An 18790-nucleotide genomic window follows, 5' to 3' on the forward strand; every position below is an offset into this window, starting at 1 on the left:
CCAGTCCCATAAGCATAATCATTCTTCACTAATCTCTGGCCTATCCTGAGCAAAATTATCTGACAAACTTGCCCATCACAAAGAATGCCCAAACCTGGATGCATGTGAAGGGGTCTCTGAGCAGCGGAGAGAGGGGGCACCAAATGCACGCATCCCCAAAGCTCACCCATGCTCCTGCAGGTCCACCACACCCAAGCTTCCCACCGCTGCCCACCTCGCCGGGCCACTCACCCATGAACGTCCAACAAAAAGTTACAAAAAAGAGAAAAGGTGTCTCCAAGAACAAGACACTTCAGTGAGAGATCGGATCAAGCCACTCTCCTCAAGACAGCTCTACCTGCCCTCCATTGCCTACAAGTAAAGGATTCCATGATGTATCCCCATCCACAGCATCTACCCATACATCCTAAGCTTCAACCCCACCCAACTACCCATGCAACAGATGCACTGGAATGCCTTTTGGCTTTTCCTCTGACCTTCCTCAAGGTCATGTTCAAATTCACAACCTTCATGAAGCCTTTCCATCGCCCCATTCAAATCTATCACCCTCATGTCTCCACTTTCATGGAACTTGCAAGTTCACTAATAGAAGTATAAGCATCATTCTTTATCTTCCAGATTCTCCTATAAGCTGTAACCATCTTAGTCATTTTTCCTTCATCCACAGTGTGTTATACATATTAGGTGATCAATTAATTGAAATAACTACAATTTGCTTAGCACTATGTGCCAGGAACCACAGGAGCCACCGTTAGAGGAATATAAAACAACACCTTTCCAGGTACAGGAGAAAACCCCAAGGCTGCTCATGCAGTCAATGGCTAAGTCAGGATTCAAACCCACATCTATTAACTCTAAAGCTTTTGCCATTTCATTGATACCACTCTTCAAGGGAGAAAAATAGAAAAGTAACGTGAAAATGTATCAGCTCACTGGTCACTCACCCCTTACAAGCTTCTGCCTGACTTCTCATCAACCCCAGATTCAAGGCATGGCCAGTACGGTCAGCCCTCCAGATCCACAGGTTCCGCATCCACGGATTCAACCAACCGCAGATCAAAAATACACGGTTGATGGAACCCGTGCATAGGCAGGGCCTGCCACAGGGACTTGAGCACCAGCTGATTTGGGGATCCAAGGGTGGTCCTGGGAGCAATCTTCTGCAGGTAACGAGGGATGACTACATGTAATAAAGTGGTTTACAAATTACCCTATTTGGAATCACTGGAGCATGCCACTACATTATGGAAAAGCCTTTCTTTCATTTCAGTGCCTCACAGTGAGAATGGGATGTCTCTACCTATTTATGTAAAATCCTTTGATGAAGCCTGGAAGTACTCTATAAAAAGCCTATGTGATCTTCTATGCTTTTTCTGGGGGGGTCAGGGGGTGACAAAATGAACTTTAGAAAATATCATGCATCTATTTTTTAAAAAGCACACTCTCCAAATGGCTGCAGATTTCCACAGTTTGATAAAATCATCACAAACATTTGAAACAGAAAGAAGGGGCAAACCCCGACGATTCAGTCAGGGGAGGCAAATTGGCAACTGCGGGGGAGAAGAGGCTCCAGGGTCTGACGGCACCGGCTTTCAAGTTGGCACTGTCACCAGCTAGCTGTGTGGCCTTGAGACAGTACCATGGATTCCAGCACGTCTGTGAAAGGGGGAGACCACTGGCCCCCTCAAAGGTGATGGTGAGCAGATGTTAACAACAGCACATGGGAAGCCCCAGCTCTTGGTCAGTTCACAAACCTTCATTCCACAGCCCATGCTGAACTGCCTACCCTGGAGGACTCACCTGGCCATCACATCAGAAGCTGAGCGGCCTCTGTTTCTCTTTTGGTTACCATGAAAACTTGGTGCGTTAGATCTGAATGAGCTGTAAAAGTTTGTGGAGTGGGAGGGTCAGAGGCAACAGCAAAGCCCTGGCTCCCTAGAGAAAAAACAGGTTAGCTAACACCCTGAATAACACTGAATTCTCAAACAAACTCCGTATTACGAGCTTAAACTCTCCCAAACAAGTCATTTTGGCTAACAACATGTGTAATTAAAGTTAAAAGCAGACTAACATAACACTTTAGCTGTTGACCTTAAAGATCCTTTTGAAAAGCTCAACCAGAACATTAGCACATGAAGGAGCGCCTTGACTTTTGTCTACTAACGACAGCATCACATGACGACACTGTATGTCTTGAACCTCCTGAGGCTCGGACGAAGGCACCGGTAGACGTTAGAGGCACGCCGCTGCACACGGCTGTAGTCAATCCTGCTCTACGCACCTGAGTTTAATTGACAACTTAAAGCCCTTCATCTCGGATTGGTACTGGGAAAGGGATCAGAGGTTTCGTTATATTGCCCACCCCAATACTCCAGTTACCAGGTGATTTAGAAATCTCACCATTCAGACAAGAGCATCATTCAAAAGCTCACAGCATTGGCCAGAACTTCCCCCCACAACCCACACATCCACACGTCCTCTGGGCTTACGTTGTACTTTTTTAAAAGAAGCAAAGAGTCAAACATTGATCACTATTGCTTTTACAATGTTTCTCATGAAGGAAGTTTTCCAGAGAATAGAAAACCACAGTTCTTGCCACACACAAGCCGATCACCGACCCACAGCGGGCGCTTAAATGGTGGCTATATTGTTGGTGACGAGGGAAATCATCTAAGCCGAGTCACAAAGCCCCTTCTGTGCTATTACAGATCTTTTCAACTCTCAAGTAACCGGAACAAAACTTTTGACAGATCACGGTGGCGACGTGCTCTCAGAATTACTTTGGCAAATGCATCACGGTTCATCACAATGGCACAAAAGTTATTTGCAAATCATACTTAACCATAGTGTCGTTTAAATTTGGTTTGAGTGTAGAAACACATTCTGGTTACAATATTATCTAATATTCTGGTTATGGCTGAATTAATATAAAAAGCCTTCCACCTTTGCCTTTCTGCACTTCTTCCCTGCAGAACTGCACTAGTGAGCTGATAATTCAGCTTTGTTCTGTAGTAATACCGCACAAAACAACTTCACAAGTTGCCGGAGGATGTGGCCAATACGGAAGAAGCAGGGATTAAACAGAAAGTGGTCTATTTAGTTTTAACTCAGCGTTCCAGTGTGCAAATCAGGACAACTTCAGTAACCTCCCATGTCAGAAATCTGAGAAGGGAGCCTTCATGGAGAACCCATTGAGAAATGTTTCCAGGACAACTTACTAGGTGGTATCTTACAGACATCAGCCTGGTGGAGAGGAGAGAGACCATACCAGCCCTGAGCTAATTTACAAGAATTACTGAATTAAATGACATTTCAAGGGGAGGAGAGATGGCAGAACAGAAGACTAGACCTAAAACAAGTGTAACAGCTTACTTGAAACTACCAAAATTTGTTTTTAAAGCCCACTCTCAAATACCTTTTACTCAGAATGTACGGGCGGGAACTGAAGTTACAACAACGTATAGGGCTTTGTTTCTTTGTATATATCGGGGATAAAGCCTGTTTGGTATAGTTCGAGGTTTTATTGAGCCTGTACTTAGCAAAAAACAAACGAGAAAAAGCCCAGCCTGGTAATGCAAGAGAGCAAGGACGACGCTGCGCAATCCTCGCTGGCCTTCCCGTGAGGAGCCCACAGCACCGCTTTCAACCTTGTGGTGACAGAAGGCCCAGGAAGCCAACCACTAGAAATTATATATTCTAACACACCATGTCATCCCCTTTCGCATGAATAGTCAGAGTTAGATAGTACCTATTAACACTAAGGCATATTCCACTAGATTTCATTTGTAAAGTAAACTGTTTAAAAATAAACATTCATGAACCTGTTATCAAAATTACAGAAATGTTCAATTTTAATTTGTATTAAAGCCTTAAAACTTCAAGGTGACCATAAAGTCTGGAAACCGGCAAATATTTTCCATTTTTTACTATGTCAAGTGACCAAAGAATACCAGCACTCGCTAGGCGGGGGCAAGGTAAATAGGAGCGATTCCAACAAGGTGGCACACCACGCCGTCACACCAGACTGGAGAAAAGCTGGACAACGACGTCCAAAGAAAGTGCCGTGGGGAGTGCTCTTCACACTTGCGAGACCTGAACCTCCTTCACCACAGCTTCTGGAGGGTGCTAAAACCACAGGAATATTCAAAGACATCAGGCGACAGCACAGACGCGCACGCAGAGACTGATGGAAATGCCCTACCGATGCACCCCATTCACTGCAAGTGTGCACGGCACGCTGAACTAGGGAGGACAACACGCACAATGGATCATAGTTTTTACGTGACATCAAAAACCATTTTTTATGTGTATTCGTCTTGTTTCCACACTTTGTGGTCATCTTATAATTTGACACAGCAAAACTACCATATGTTCTGGGAGCTTGTCGCATAAGCGACTTGCACTAACCCGAGGCTGACACCACACGCTCTGGATGAGCAGTGTGCCTCCTTGAACCCCAGGAGCTCTGCTGTCTGTCTGGTTTACCAAAGGGCAAACTAAGAGCCGGGTGCTGGTGAACTGCTGAATGTGTCTCCCAGGAGGACAGAGGCTGGGCTCACTCCTCAGCCTCCTCCTCACTGACACCAAAAGGGTCTCATGAGGAAAACTAACCTCCCACCTCTGACACTCCATTCCCAGCCTGGCGGCAGAAAGGGGAGGGTGAATTTATACAAGATGACCACTCCCCTTTTTGGATTAGGCAAGTGTGTGGCCCTCTCAACCAGTCAGAACCACACAAACCACCCCGCAGGGGGTACCACCACCTTAACCCAAACCTGGTACCTCTGCCACCAAGGCCAGCCTGGGAGAAAGGTTAACCTGTGGCCCTTAGCCATGGGTTCACTGACAGGGCCACCCCTGGAGAGAGAGAGCAAGCCAACTTTCTGTTTGTTTTAAAGGAAATACTTCCTGGCACATGTTTAGTAAAGACTCTGAACTCTGCACATGAAGCCACGTGGTCGGTGCTAATCTGGTTCCATCCACTCACGATCCGCCAAAGCAATTTCTCCCCGAGGGCAGCCCCGGGCTGGGTAATCGACACCATCTCCTTCAAGTCACGCGGGCTCCGACCGGATCCCGGGAGCCCGGCGCCGCGTCCTCTCCCCGCGGGGCCCAGCGCTCCGCGCGCGGCACAGTCCTGCCCGGTCAGGGGGGAGCGGGGAGGGGACGGGCTGGGGCCCGAGGTGCCCCTTTGGCAGCAGCAGGAAAGCACTTACACCTGTGCGGCCCAAACTGGCTCCTTCGGCTCAGATGAAGTCCGCGGGAGCGGGGTAGGAGGGGGCGCCGGCCCCTCCAGGAAGGCCGACTGTGCCGCTAGCAGAGCGCGCAGCCACACTGCTTGCGGTGCCCACCTGTAGCCGCAGCAAGCAAACTTTGCTCCCCTTCTGAGTTGGAAGAATCCGGTCCCTTACGCCACCCCCTGGCGCGAGCCGGCAGCGGCCCGCAGTTTGGCGGGTCTTCACCTGATACCCCTAAACCCCCACCTGGGTCTGTCCCAGAGCGCAGACCCAGCGCCGCCCCGCGCCCCGGTGGGGTTTGCGGCTCGAGGGCTGGGGTGCCGGCTGGGGAACGGGGATCGGTGGGGACAGCGGGAGGACGCCGTTCACTACGTGTCGCACCTCCGGCCCCCAACTCCGCCAGCCGCACAGCCGCAGCCCTCCTGTCCCTCCGCGGCGCGCGCCCGAGCCCTCGGCTTCTCCGACGCGGTCCTTGGGGAGGGGGCTCCCCAAGGCCGGCGGGAGCCCCGCGCACTTACAGCCATAGCGGGGTCTCTGCAGGGACGGCAGCTCCTCGTGGGGCATCCTGCGCGGCTCCGGGGGCCCGCCCGGGGCGCGCCCCCCGCGGCTCCCCTCGCTGGCCAGGCTCGCCGGCTCCGCGCCCCACCGGCGCGCTCGTATCCGGCCTCTCGCTGCCCTTCCCTGGCCGCCCTGTGACGGGCGACCCGCTCCCTCGGTGCTCCCTCGTCGGCGCCCGCTGCAGCCGCCGCGCGCTGACACCGAGCAAAGTGAACTCTCCGCCCTCGCCCTCCCGGCCGCCGCCGCCTCCCGGGCAGGTCTCCTTTCTCCTCCAGCCCGGCCCCGTTATTCTCCGCGGGAGGAGCGCGCGCCGGCGCAGCGCCCCCTGCCGCGCGCGGGGCGCAGCGCCCGGGCCGCGTGGACCCGCCCCGCCCGGGCCGCGGGGAGGAAGGGGCTGAGCGGGGCGCTGGGCCGGGATCCCCTGCAGCTGGGCCCGCGCACAGCTGGCCTCGGGGCGGCGGCTGCCCCGCCCGCTTTCTCACTTCTGGAGCGCTTAGAGGGTGGAAGTGAACCTCCGCGGAGAAGAGCAAGAGAAACCGCAGAAGACACAGGCAGCCCCCGTCGCCGGGGTGTTGCTCAGTTACAGAAGGACAAACAGCGCGGTTCCTTTTCCTCTGGGGAGATTGCACGTTGACTCTTTTTGCTTTTTTTTCATTCGAAAGTTGCTTCTGTGACTCTTTGTCTACAAAATGCACGGTTCCCCTTTCGTGACAAGAAATTGAGAGTGTGCGTATGTTTGCAGGAGAAGCAAAATCTAACGCCACCCTAGCAGCCTCTCCAAACAACCGCGAGTCCTGGGCTCCACCCCAGGTCGGCCCCCTCCCCCTCCCCCTTCCCCTACTGAACTATCGCCCAGTCCAGCTGGGGTCGCACACCACAAAAACCTTTTCTGGCTAAGCTTTTGAGGAAATTAAACTGCATGTGGCTGTTTTAAAAGGCGGGTTTTCATGCGGTCACCTGAAGCTGTTTTTCTCTTTGTGCCTCAGAGTGAGAGGATCTGGAGGAAGGCGAGACTCCTCTGTATCTGTGCCCTCTCCTCCTTGTCAAACGTGGAGAGTGTGGGGGACCAGATGACCGGCAAAATAAAATAACTCGGGTAGGGTTGTAAGAGATTATTTAATTGAAGAAAAGGTGGCATGTGACACCATTTTTAAGTATGCAAAGATACAGAGAGTGGCCAGCTGTTTTCCATCTCGTAGGGGCGATGCAGTCAGTCCTCCTCAAACTTGCTGAAACTCAGATGCTTGGACCCCACCCTCGGAGTTTCCAGTCGAGTGGGTCTGGGCTGGGGCCCATGAATTTGCATTTCTAACAAGCTGCCGGGTGATGCTGGCCCTGCAGATCAGCAGACCAGGCCTACAGTATGCGGTTCTGGTCGGAAGCCGGCACAAGGGGTTTCAGCCCAACTTAGGGAACGCTTCATCAGACAGCAGAGCAAGAGGATTCTCTCCCCAATCCTCCAATTTTTAATGTTTTTTTCTGGAGGCGTTAGATTCTCACTTGGTTGGAATAGAATGAGTGGGGTTTTTCTTCCTTAAAAAGCAGATGCTTCTAACTGTAGGAGCAATTCAAAGGTGAAACGGCCCCATTTTGAGGCACAGCACCCCAGCAGTCAGTGTTCACAGAGGAGGACATGTTCGAGGAAATGTGTTTCAGGACATGCTGAACTGGTTCATTCCATCTCTATGATTCCATGGGGTAAGTACTAACAATGAAGCCCTTACTTGCACGTATCAATTTTCAGTGTAAGTGTATGATATAGGGCCCAAATAAGTGGGTAGTCTATGTATTTAGAGGTAGAAAAACATTACTGTAAACTAGAATGATGAAGGAAGGCAATAGGATTTGAAAGTACGGTTTGAGGTGGACCTTGAAAAATTGGTAAGAGGTGGACGGAGAATGTTCACTCCTGAAAGTCTGGACTGGGGCCCATAGATTTGCATTGCTAACAAGGAGCACACTGACCATCAGGCTAAGAGGACAGTATCCCAGGAGCTTTGGAGAGCTCTTCTAGGTTTGGGGAATGGGAGATGTGTGATGCAAGGCCGTTTAGGGAGGGTGAATCTTGCAGCAGGTTAGAAGACAGATTAGAGCGGGGCAACCTGGAGGTGCTAACAACTGGGGAAGGGGCTATGGCAGAGGGTGAAGGGAGAGCAAAGAGAGTAACGAGGCTGACACCAGCAAGAGTGAAAAAGGGGAGTTTTAAGAAAAATAAGTTGGTGCCATCAACACTTAGATAGATATCCCAGATAGTAATGAGTAGATTGAGTAAATATCTGCTACTGGTAGCAAATGAAGGTTAAGCATAAATAGGTGATCTGCGGGAGAGTAGGTCTAAATTCACCTTCAAGCTGGTCAGTTCTTCTCTGAGGGCTCCGGGGAAGTTCAAGGCTTTGTCGTGGCTAATGTTTCTATGAAGAATTTAATGCAAGAGGAAATTCTAAAGGCAAATGCTCCTGATTTTTAGCAAGTGCTGAAACTAATCTTTGAGATTTCAGTCTGCATTCACCGTGTAACAACAGTACTATCTCCCAGATCACGTCTCGGCAGAATCTCAGAAAAGAAACTTGTCTGCAGAATCCTGGGCTATTTTCTCTTAGGGTTTGAGATTGAAGAGCGATTCAAATAAATACGAGGCAATGTGCCAACTCACATCGCCATATGACTATGCTTGCAAGAATATTAAAAACAAAACTGAGACTGCTAGGGAAAAATGTTTTTTTAATAAAGCAAGAAAATTTTTTTCTTTAATGTAAAACAAAAGATGACATTGAAAACTACGAGACGTGGTAAAACAATTTTTAAAGCAATATTCTTCAAAAATTTTTGTTTACTCATCTCTCTTCTTTTGGTAAGTTGAAATGAGCATAAAGGTGTTTGAAAAAAATGCCACTTTGTTTTTATAACAATAACATTATTTATTTGATTTAACAGCATCAAACAGGATAAAAATGCATGTTTGAGTAAAACTTGGCACAAAAGTTTAACATTTCATTCACCTTTGAAATGATTTGGTAGTTTTCCAATAATACCATGTTATAGATCGTTTTAACATATTTACCAGAATAGGGACCAATGTGCTTTCAAAGCGTCACTGAAGTGAAGCAGGAAAAAATGGCAGGAAAGAAATTACTCAAGGCTTTTTCAAAGTCCTGGGAGCCCTTGGGTTAGTTAAAATTTTTAACTGTGTCCCAGAAAAAGATAGATGCTGAGCAGGAGCAGGAACGGCGCTTTACTGCAAAGGAGACATGTAGATCTAAAAAGGAAATTGCTATGTCCAACATCAGATTAAAAGAAAAAGAATCAAAAGAGAAATAAATGCAACAGTGTTGCCATTCTCAAAAACAAAAGTGGGAGTAGCAGCATCAGGGGAGAGAAGAAGTGTAGAACTGATGGCCTCTTAGCATCCTTTCCCAGACCAGGAAACAGAGAGGCAGAGAGAGGCTGCGGGATTTCCATGGCTAAGGAAGAAGAGAGCCTCAACCACATTCCAGACCTCCTGAGAGTCTCTGCCCATTGCTTTTTCCACTGCACGCATTTTAGTTTATATATCTACGTATATATTTTTTTTCAATGAAGTCCTTTTTCACTTCACTAAAAGCTTGTGATTTTGGACAACTTTCAAATATTTTGTCAATGTAAATTGGCCTGTTTATCTCTGCTTTGAAGTTAACGTTCTAAACAAATCAAAGTTTGGAAAGTCTGTCTAAACTTTAATTCGAGCAAATAAATAAATAAAACCATACGCCATTCCCTTATAATTTTTCCCATTTCACAGTTTAAGAAAGTTAGAACTCAAGTGACTCCAAAGATGATCCCCAGGGTACCCTGGAGATGAGCAGGAGGAGGAGAAGCATTGGTTCTAGGTGGCCACCTTTACTTTTTATCCCCTTTACCCGGCATTAATGTCCTCCATTGCATGTATCATCTGACACACCATATAGTGGGTTATTTGTTTACTGTTTGTCTCCTGCCTCTAGAACGTGAGCTTCTTGATCTAATTCTTCACCGCTGTGTGCCCAGGACCTCCAGCAATGCCTGGAATGTAGTAGCTACTGCTACATACTAAATTTATTAAATACTGATGAGTTTACTAAATACTGATGTGTACCAGGCACTATACTAGGAAGAGTTGTTACTTTCGATCCTATACCAACTCTGTGAGAAAGATATCCTTATCCTATTTCACAATGAGGAAATAGACCCAGAGAGTATCATAGCTGGTAAAGGGCAGCACTGTCTTTACCTGAGTCCAAACTTTTCCCCCAGCACGGAAGCCCCTCTCCTGTTCTTTTGACTAACAAATTGAACTACAAACGTCAACATATTCACCTTCTGCTAAATGCATGTTCCCTTTCCCCAGGTGAATGCTAAAGGACCTACTACAAATGTCCCCAAGTCACCATCATCCATTTTCCATCACAAAGAACTAGGGACCTGGGTCTAGTCTGTGTCCAGACACCAGCTCTGGTTGTAGTTTGACTGATAATCCCCTGGAGTTCCCTGTTGGTCTGGTATGTATTAATGAGATATGATCTGAAAGGTGCTCAGGAAAGAGCTCTGCCACATACCAGCAAAGTTGTTCTGAATCAATTTATCAAAATCATCCGAGCTTTCCCTTCTAACTTCAAGTATGCTTTATCTTAATCTCGGATTGACCTATCTTTGGCAGTAGCTCTTAGTTCTAGCTTTAATTTTCTCTGCCTGACTCTCATACCTCCCTTCTGGAACACTGTGTCTGAGTCGGTTGATGAGACGCAAACTTCTCGATGACCTAGGAGAGCGTGGATATTTTGAAAGAGGCTTCAGTATCAGGGAATGAAAATTAAAATACCCATTAGGTTGACAAAAATTAAAAAGTCTATCAAGTATGGCGAATTAGGAGCTCTCCTACAGTGGGAGGAGGAGTGTACTTTGAGCAATCATTTTGAGAAATAAGCTGGCCATCTCTAGTTAAGGTAAAGATATACATTTCCTGAAATCCAGCAATTCCACACCTACTAAGATCCTCTAAAGCAGCTCCCACATTCAGGGAAACAAGCACAAAGATGATCATTCCAGAGAAAAACTGCAAGCAACCTAAATGGCATTTAGTTGCAGAATACATACACTGTGATATAGAAAAATATGATAGAGATTGATAAATAAATACAGTGTGATGCCATTCATGTGCAATTACAAACACACAGATAATATTACATAATACATACAGGGACATGTGCTTGTACTAAAAGTATGAAAAACATGCCCAGGAAGAATGTCCCAGATCGAATAGGAATAACCTCTGAGCAGCTAGAGAAGGGAATGAAAGCTGACAAGGTAGACCAGGAACATCAAATATATCGACAACATTTAATTTCCTTTTAGAAAACTGAAGCCAATATGGCATTTGTTGTATCCAGGTGGTACATACATAAATATTTAATATTCTACCCTCTGTATCTCTCTTTATGTTTGGAATGTTTTTCAAAATATTTTTTAAGAAGAAACATGTATTCTGTTAGTATAGGCAAATGGAAATAATGTCTTAGTTTGTTGGTTTACCAGTTTTTTAAGTTCAGATGCATTTAATTTTCTTGATCAAGGCAAATCTATATTATTTCAAAACAAAGCCTCATTGAGATAAACATATTGATGGTGGCAATTTGAATATGCAAACATATGTATCTTTCCAGGAAGGTGCTTATTATCTGATGAAGGGGTTGTAGCTTCCATGTCCAAACTCAGCTGCCCCAAGGGACTGCTGGACTGGCTTTTCCATTTGGGAACTAGTTCACGACTCCTGGTCCTCAGTTAAAACTCAACGAGAGCTAGCTCTTCCCTTTAATGAGTGGTCGGAGGGCTGACCATAGGATTTGTCTGCTGCCTAAGCAGAGATTGCCACTTTCACAAAGTACTGCTTAAACATTTTGGTGGGCCCCCCTTCATTTTAAAGCCTCTCTCTCTTTCTTTTTAGTGAGGAGGGGGTGGGGTGGAGTGGGTAACCAGCTGCTAAAGCTCAGCTTGTTAAGAGTTAACTTCACATCTGGATCTGGTCAGCCCGAGGCCAAGTGCAAAAGCTAAGAGTGAACCAAAGCTAAGAGTGAACCACAGCAAGGAAGGCAGATACCACAGTGCCTGCCTTTTGTCATACTATAAATACAACTGTCACCTCCAACTCAACAGACAAAACATCAGAATCAACCAATTCCACGTCACCCCCATCTACCAATGGATCTGTCCTCTGATTGCCATCCCCTGTTAATACACACATTTTCAGTCACTTAGATTCAAAACCTCCATCTTTTTGTATTCCTCCAGGATCGTTCCTTAGCTTCCAGGCACCAAGACTAGTGGTCCTTTGTGAATCTCTCTCATTTGATGATGTCTCTTCTTTCTTCTTTGCTCTCACCATCACCACTACCGCTCAGGTTCAAGCTCTTATGGTCCTACGCATGGGCTGTTCCAATGGCCATTCCTATTGGGGTTTTTCTCCTTCCTGCAACTTAGCTTGATTATTTCCCCCTCTGAATTCCTGTATCCAGTACTTTTATTGGTAGCCTCCTTTGAGAATTTAGCAAATACTACCTTAGTTGCTATTTATGTTTCTATTGTCCTCTTGATTAAAAAAAAATGGTTAGCACTCGGTGTACCCAGATTTCGCCTTTACTTCCCAAATAGTACACAAAAGAAATGACCCCAGAGGGCCTAAGACAGCAGTGTGGGAAGTTACAGCTGTTGAAAGCCCGCTCATCTTCCGTGTGTGGAATTCCAAACTAGGATTTTCTCCCTAGAGACTTTGACAGTGTAAAACTTGAGAGCTTTCCCGGAGTTGGAATTTGAATTTTGTCCAGCATTCAGTAGGTGCTCAATAAAGATTTGACAATCATAGTAAGAGATCTATTTGGGTCTTGGCAAGAGATGACATCAACAAATAGGGTCTGCCTGCTACACACAAAGGTCATCGTTTGATCGCTACGGTTTCTAAGCCAGGTCAGTAAAGCCTGCTGGTTTTTGAGGGCTTCTGTCCCGGTCAGCTCGGGTGGCTATAACAGAACACCATAGACTGGGGCCTTAAACAACAGACATTTATTTCTCACAGCTCTGGAGGCTGGGAAGTCCAAGATCAGGGTGCCAGCTGATTTCGGTCCCTAAGGAGAGCCCTCTTCCTGGTTTGCAGACATCTTGTCAAATGACAAAACTAAAAGAATTTAGTAATGAGTTTGATGTCCTTTATTCAAGGGAAAACAATCCACTGATGGGGGGCAGCACAGAGCCTCACAAGCGGGGGAGCACTCTTCCCGCGGGATTTTGGAGGAGATAGCATTTCGTAGAGAAGAGGCAACGTGGAAAGAGAGCATGATTGGCTAGGGGTTTGGGGGTCCTCATAAGGCCAGCAGGTCCTATTTTCTAGGGTCAGGTGAGCTAGCTAAAGCTGAGCTGGAGGATTGTGACTGGTGTAAATTGTGTTTCCTGTGAGTGCAGGCCGATTTAGGTTTGGATCTGTGATATGGGCTGGGCCACTGGGCGGCCTCCATTTTGTAGGTTCCAAGATCTATGAATTAACCTAGTCTTCACATGGCCCTTCCTTGGTACATGCCTGCAGGGAAAGAGAGATGTGCCTCTTTCTTTTTATAGGGACATTAACACCATCAAGAGGACCCCACCCTCATGACCTAGTCACCTCCCAAAGGCCCTGCCTCCCAGTACCATCACACTGGGGATTATAGCTTCAACATAGGAATTGGGGGGGGGGGGGGCACGTCACATTCAGCCCATAGGTGCTGGTTTTCATTTTCCTAAAATTTCTGTATTCTAAGCATGTTGGAGTGTCAGAGTGGTTATTTTACCAGGTCACATACTTTGTGAGAGTTTACTATGAACAAAGACCACACGTGCAGAGTAAGGATGGCGTTACTCAAGGGAAAGGCAGAGCCTCGGCGGGTCAGCCACAAGGCCCACCCGGGAGGGGAGGCGCCACGGTCACCAGATAATCTCTGCTTAATGTTCTGTCATTTTACACCCTTGAAGGTTATTGTTGGATTTCACAAAACCCTCAGCCCTGCTTCCCACTCCAAGTGCTACGTGCTGTCTAGTAGTGTTTGTTTAAATTATTTTAAAATGAATTTAAATCATTCTCATTTTGCAAGTGAATTCTACAATCTCTTGAGAGGATTGAGGACACTCCAGAAGGTAAAGTTAAACAAAATACAACAGAGTTAGGAATTTATCTTTTGCAAACTATAATGTTAACTTTGAGTGTCCTTTAAGATGTGGTGAATTAAACTCTTCTGAATGTCTGAGTTTATATCGTCTCAGAAAATATGTTAATCAGTATAACTTCAATGCTTCGTTGAAATTACATGAGGTGCTCTTTTAAAAAGGAAAGCAAGCTTATAGCTGGAAATGCTATAGAGAGGATTCAGCTATTGGGTTAGGAAGTCCCTTTCAATAAGCAACAAAATCTTTGACCAAACTTTTGAAAATCTGGCCCCAATTCACATGCAATTCCTTTTCAAGATCACCAGAGATGTACCTAGGATTCCAAACCTCCAATGGCCAGAAGATCTGAACTCATTTTGATTTTATCTCTGATTTTCCCACTAATTTGTTTGTAAACAAACAAATTTACAAATAATACTTTAAAATCTTAAATGGCTTTTCCATTATTAGAATTATTTTCTAGTTCCTCTACTTAAGTTATTACTTCTCTGTGATAGTATAATTTTCAGCAGAATTCAGCTGACACTGGGTATCCACTCTATGTCAGGGTCTTGATCCATTTGATACTGCTTGGCCTCAAGAATTTGGTTTTAGAATTCCACTCATGTTGACTTCTCCTGATTAAGTTGCTCAGTCCCTAAAAATTTCCCAGGATCTGGTGGCCGAGAGCCACACAGGGACAAGGTCATACTTCTGGCTCCTCCTTCTCTGTAATCTTGCCTCTGATGAAAGAGACCTATTTTTTTTTTATTGAGTTCATAATAGTTTACATCAATGTGAGATTTCAGTTGTACATTATTTCTTGTCTGTCACCACATAAGTGCGCCCCTGCACCCCTTGTGCCCACCCCCCACCCCCCTTCCCCTGGTAACCACTGAACTGTTTTCTTTGTCCATGTGTTTGTTCACATTCCACATATGAGTGAAATCATCTGGTGTTTGTCTGTCTCAGTCTGGCTTATTTCGCTTAGCATGATTCCCTCCAGGTCCTTCCAAGTTGTTGGAGATGGGATGAATTTGTCTTTTTTTTGTGGCTGAGTAGTATTCCATTGTGTGTGTGTGTATATATATATATATATATATATATATATATATATATATACTACATCTTCTTTATCCAATCATCATTCTATGTGCACTTGGATTGTTTCCATGTCTCGGCTATTGTGAACAGTGCTGCAATGAACATAGGGGTGCATATGTTATTTGGATTGTTGATTTCAAGTTGTTTGGGTAGATACCCAGTAGTGGGATAGTTGGGTCATACGGTATTTTATTTTTAGTTTTTTGAGGAATCTCCATGCTGTCTTCCATAGTGGCTGCACCAGTTCGCATTCCCACTAGCAGTGTGTGAGTGTTCCCTTCTCTCCACACCCTCTCCAACATTTGTTGTTTTTAGTCTTAGTGATTATAGCCATTTTAACAGGCATAAGGTAGTATCTTAGTGTAGTTTTGACTTACATTTCCCTGATGATGAGTGATGTTGAACATCTTTTCATGTGTTTATTGACCACCTGTATATCTTCTTTGGAAAAATGTCTGTTCATCTCCTCTGCCCATTTTTTGATCGGGCTGTTTGTTTTTTTATTGTTCAGTTGTGTGAGTTCCTTATATATTATGAAGATTAACCCCTTGTCAGATATATGATTTGCAAGTATTTTCTCCCAATTTGTGGGTTGTCTCTTTGTTTTGGTCCTGGTTTCTTTTGCCTTGCGGAAGCTCTTTAGTCTGATGAATTCCCACTTGTTTATTCTTTCTTTTATTTCCCTTGTCTAAGAAGACATGGTATTCGAAAAGATCCTTTTAAGTTCCATGTCAAAGAGTATACTACCTATATTGTCTTCCAGGATTTTTATGGTTTCAGGACTTATCTTCAAGTCTTTGATCCATTTTGAGTTTATTTTTGTGGATGGTGTGAGATAATGGTCTACTTTCATTTTTTTGCATGTGGCTGTCCAGTTTTCCCAACACCATTTATTGAAGAGACTATCTTTTCTCCATCCTATGTTCTTGGCACCTTTGTCGAAGATTAGCTGTCCATAGATGTGCAGTTTTATTTCTGGGCTTTCAGTTCTGTTCCATTGATCTGTGTGCCTCTTTTTGTACCAGCACCACACTGTTTTGGTCACTATGGCTTTGTAGTACATTTTGAAGTCAGGGATTGTGATGCCTCCAGCTTTGTTCTTTTTTCTCAAGATTGCCTTAGCAACTCAGGGTCTTTGGTTGTCCCAAATGAATTTTGGGATTCTTTGTTCTATTTCCATGAAGAATGTCATTGGGATTCTCATTGGGGTTGCATTGAATCTGTAGGTTGCTTTGGGTATTATGGACATTTTAACTATGTTTATTCTTCCAATCCACGTGCATGGAATCTCTTTCCATCTCTTTATGTCATTGTCAGTTTCTTTCAGTAATGGAAAGAAACCTACGTTAGGACATTTTTTTTTAATGAAAAGGAAAGGGAAGAGCCAATATATAAAATTACTATTTCCAGGTAATTTTCATTTCTTCCTCAAAGAGTTCTTGGGTCTCCACGACTTGGTGCTCTTAATAAATCATCTGTTGTTCTGCTTTAACAGCTCTCCAGTTTTGCTCATTGCTTGTACATCGAGTGCCTTGTATACAGTAGGAACCCAATAAATGTTTGTCAAATAAATGAATAACTTCAATCTCAATTCTTTCCAAAATCAACTTCTCAGTGCATTCTCTATCACTTGCCTCCCTCAAATTGGGGTCCTAAAATCAATTTCTTGCCTGTCCCTGGGTCTTTGATGCCAATGAGCGCCATTGTGAAGGAGAAGTTCAGTAATATCCCATATTTGGTGAATGACCATACATTCAAACAGCGTCTGGATGCAGCAGAAAATTAACAAGTACTTGCATTGCAATATCTCCTACCCAGAAAAGAACAGAACACCAGCATAGCAGAATTATATAAAATATTGGTTGGAATTCAGAGAGAGAGTCAAGCGTGACATTTCTGAGAAGGAAAAAGCACCTTGGAGCCTCTTGGAAAGTCACTTCCATGCTTTCAATGCAAGGTCGTTCATTCCAACAAGCCAACCAGTTCAACCTCTAGAAATAGTCTCATGAAACAAAACGAAATTATGGTTTTGTCTTTCTTAGGAGCTGCCCACTGTGGACAGGACCATGTGGTAAGAATGAATTCAGCTGGAGGAAACCTTGTAACAGCGGTTCACACAGCAGCAGCTCCAGCTCCAGGAACCACAACAGGGAGCAAAAGTGACATCCACACATTCTAATCGCTCCACAGTCTAGGGACCAGGGCAAAAGAGAGGAATCAGGAAAAACCCAAGCTGTATAAATATAGGTGGGGGAATGACGGGTTATGCCTAAGAATAGAAAAAGAAAAACCCTCAGGGTCAGAGGAGGTGCTGAGCTGAGGGTAGCTTCAACGAAACTGTCTGGGGCAGAGTGCCATGCTGGTTTCCACTCGCTGGCTTAGAAGAAGAGAGCTTTGACAGAATTTACTGTGCCATGTCCTTCCTCCATTCGCAGCTTCTAAATGATTAATGGAAGGCCATAAGGATGAGGGGAGACTCCAGAGGGAAGTGTTCAAAACGATTACCTGCTTGGAAGAAAAGAAGCAGCCGGGAGGGGCTTTAAGAGAATCATTTAGCTTCTTCACCTGAGGGTAGGAGAGCCAAATAGTCACCTAGAGGAAGATGAGTTAGGAACCCTGTGAAACTGTGCCCTGAAGGGTCACTGGGAGAGGTGCTTCAAAACAACCGATGAGACTCGCTGAGATGCGAAAGGATGGCTGCGCCCTCTGCCCGGGGCGGGAGTCACTGGAGCTGGGCTTGTGGGCAGCCGTCCTGCCTGCCTGCTCTTTGATTTTAATTCTCATGCATCCTGTACTTAAGCAGTACCTGGACTTCTCTGCTGTTCAATTCCTCTGCATGTTTGACAATTTCTCTGACACCTCCTTGATGGGGGACTCCATGCTAAATGTTGAGGTGGCTGGAAAGAAAGGCTGTAAACCAGGCGCCGTGCCCTACAGCAGCTTGCAGTTCCATTCTGCTCTTGCCCTATTATTATTACGTTTTTTTGCAAAACTGTTATTCCAAAAGGCCAGCTGGGTCTAAATAACCCAGGCAAAGTAGTCAGAGTGGGATGGGGAAAGTTGTTCTGTTCACCTGGATGATCTTGTGATATTCATAAAAACATTGTTTACATGGTTAGTTTCACAAGAGTGTTTCAAAACTAACTAAACGAATGAAGAAGGCAATAGACGGGAATTTTAGGGGGGAAAAAGGCTCATTTTTATCATTTAAATATGTTATCTTTATTAACTAAAATGCATGTCCTTTTTAACGCTGAGCTCTTGGATAGCTATAATTGTCCAGTTAAGGTAGCAAGGTGGTATTCAGAACAGAGAAATATGTCTCTCAAAAGTCGTCTCCAAAGGCCTCAAAGTCGTCTGTCCGGTCTTGCTGCTTTTAAAAGTTGCAGAGACTCACACTCTGTGAGTGAGTTCAAATACTTCCTTTTATGCTGAATAAATAAACTTGCTTCCAAGTCAGGACGAGCAGATAGTTCCAAACACTAGACACATAATGGCATTTGGCATGGGAGTCCTGGATGTGGTCTCTAAAATCAGCTATGAGGACATTCTGAACCTTTTTTAAAAAAGCACAAATTCATCTTGTCATTTTTGGTACAAGTGATATTCATATGTACATAATATTCTCTCTCTTTATATGTATGTATACATATACCTTGCTGTATCACTTGGTATAATAACCAGGCTTTTTACTCAGTCAAGTGTCTGGC

At 45.1% G+C, this 18790-nt stretch overlaps 1 protein-coding gene and 1 long non-coding RNA gene across 3 annotated transcripts in view; one reads left to right on the forward strand and one right to left on the reverse strand.

Moving 5' to 3' along the window:
* Positions 1-6089, reverse strand: part of IQGAP2 (IQ motif containing GTPase activating protein 2) — a 267942-nt gene extending 261853 nt beyond the window's left edge. Inside the window, exon 1 of one of the 2 annotated variants that reach the window (XM_070571602.1) lies at positions 5756-6089. In XM_070571602.1, coding sequence (XP_070427703.1) covers positions 5756-5801 — 46 coding nt within the window. In that variant the 5' untranslated portion in view covers positions 5802-6089. Of the gene's footprint in view, positions 1-5216 lie in introns of both variants that reach the window. The other variant, XM_070571603.1, reaches the window with a different exon arrangement.
* Positions 6090-6154: 65 nt separating this feature from the next.
* LOC139075363 (uncharacterized) lies at positions 6155-18539 on the forward strand. Its single transcript, XR_011525718.1, has 2 exons — positions 6155-7493; positions 17123-18539. It is a non-coding gene; the product is annotated as an uncharacterized lncRNA (long non-coding RNA).
* The last annotated feature ends 251 nt before the right edge of the window (positions 18540-18790 follow it).

The sequence above is a fragment of the Equus przewalskii genome, chromosome 13 (assembly GCF_037783145.1).
Source record: "Equus przewalskii isolate Varuska chromosome 13, EquPr2, whole genome shotgun sequence".
NCBI classification, from domain to species: domain Eukaryota; kingdom Metazoa; phylum Chordata; class Mammalia; order Perissodactyla; family Equidae; genus Equus; species Equus przewalskii.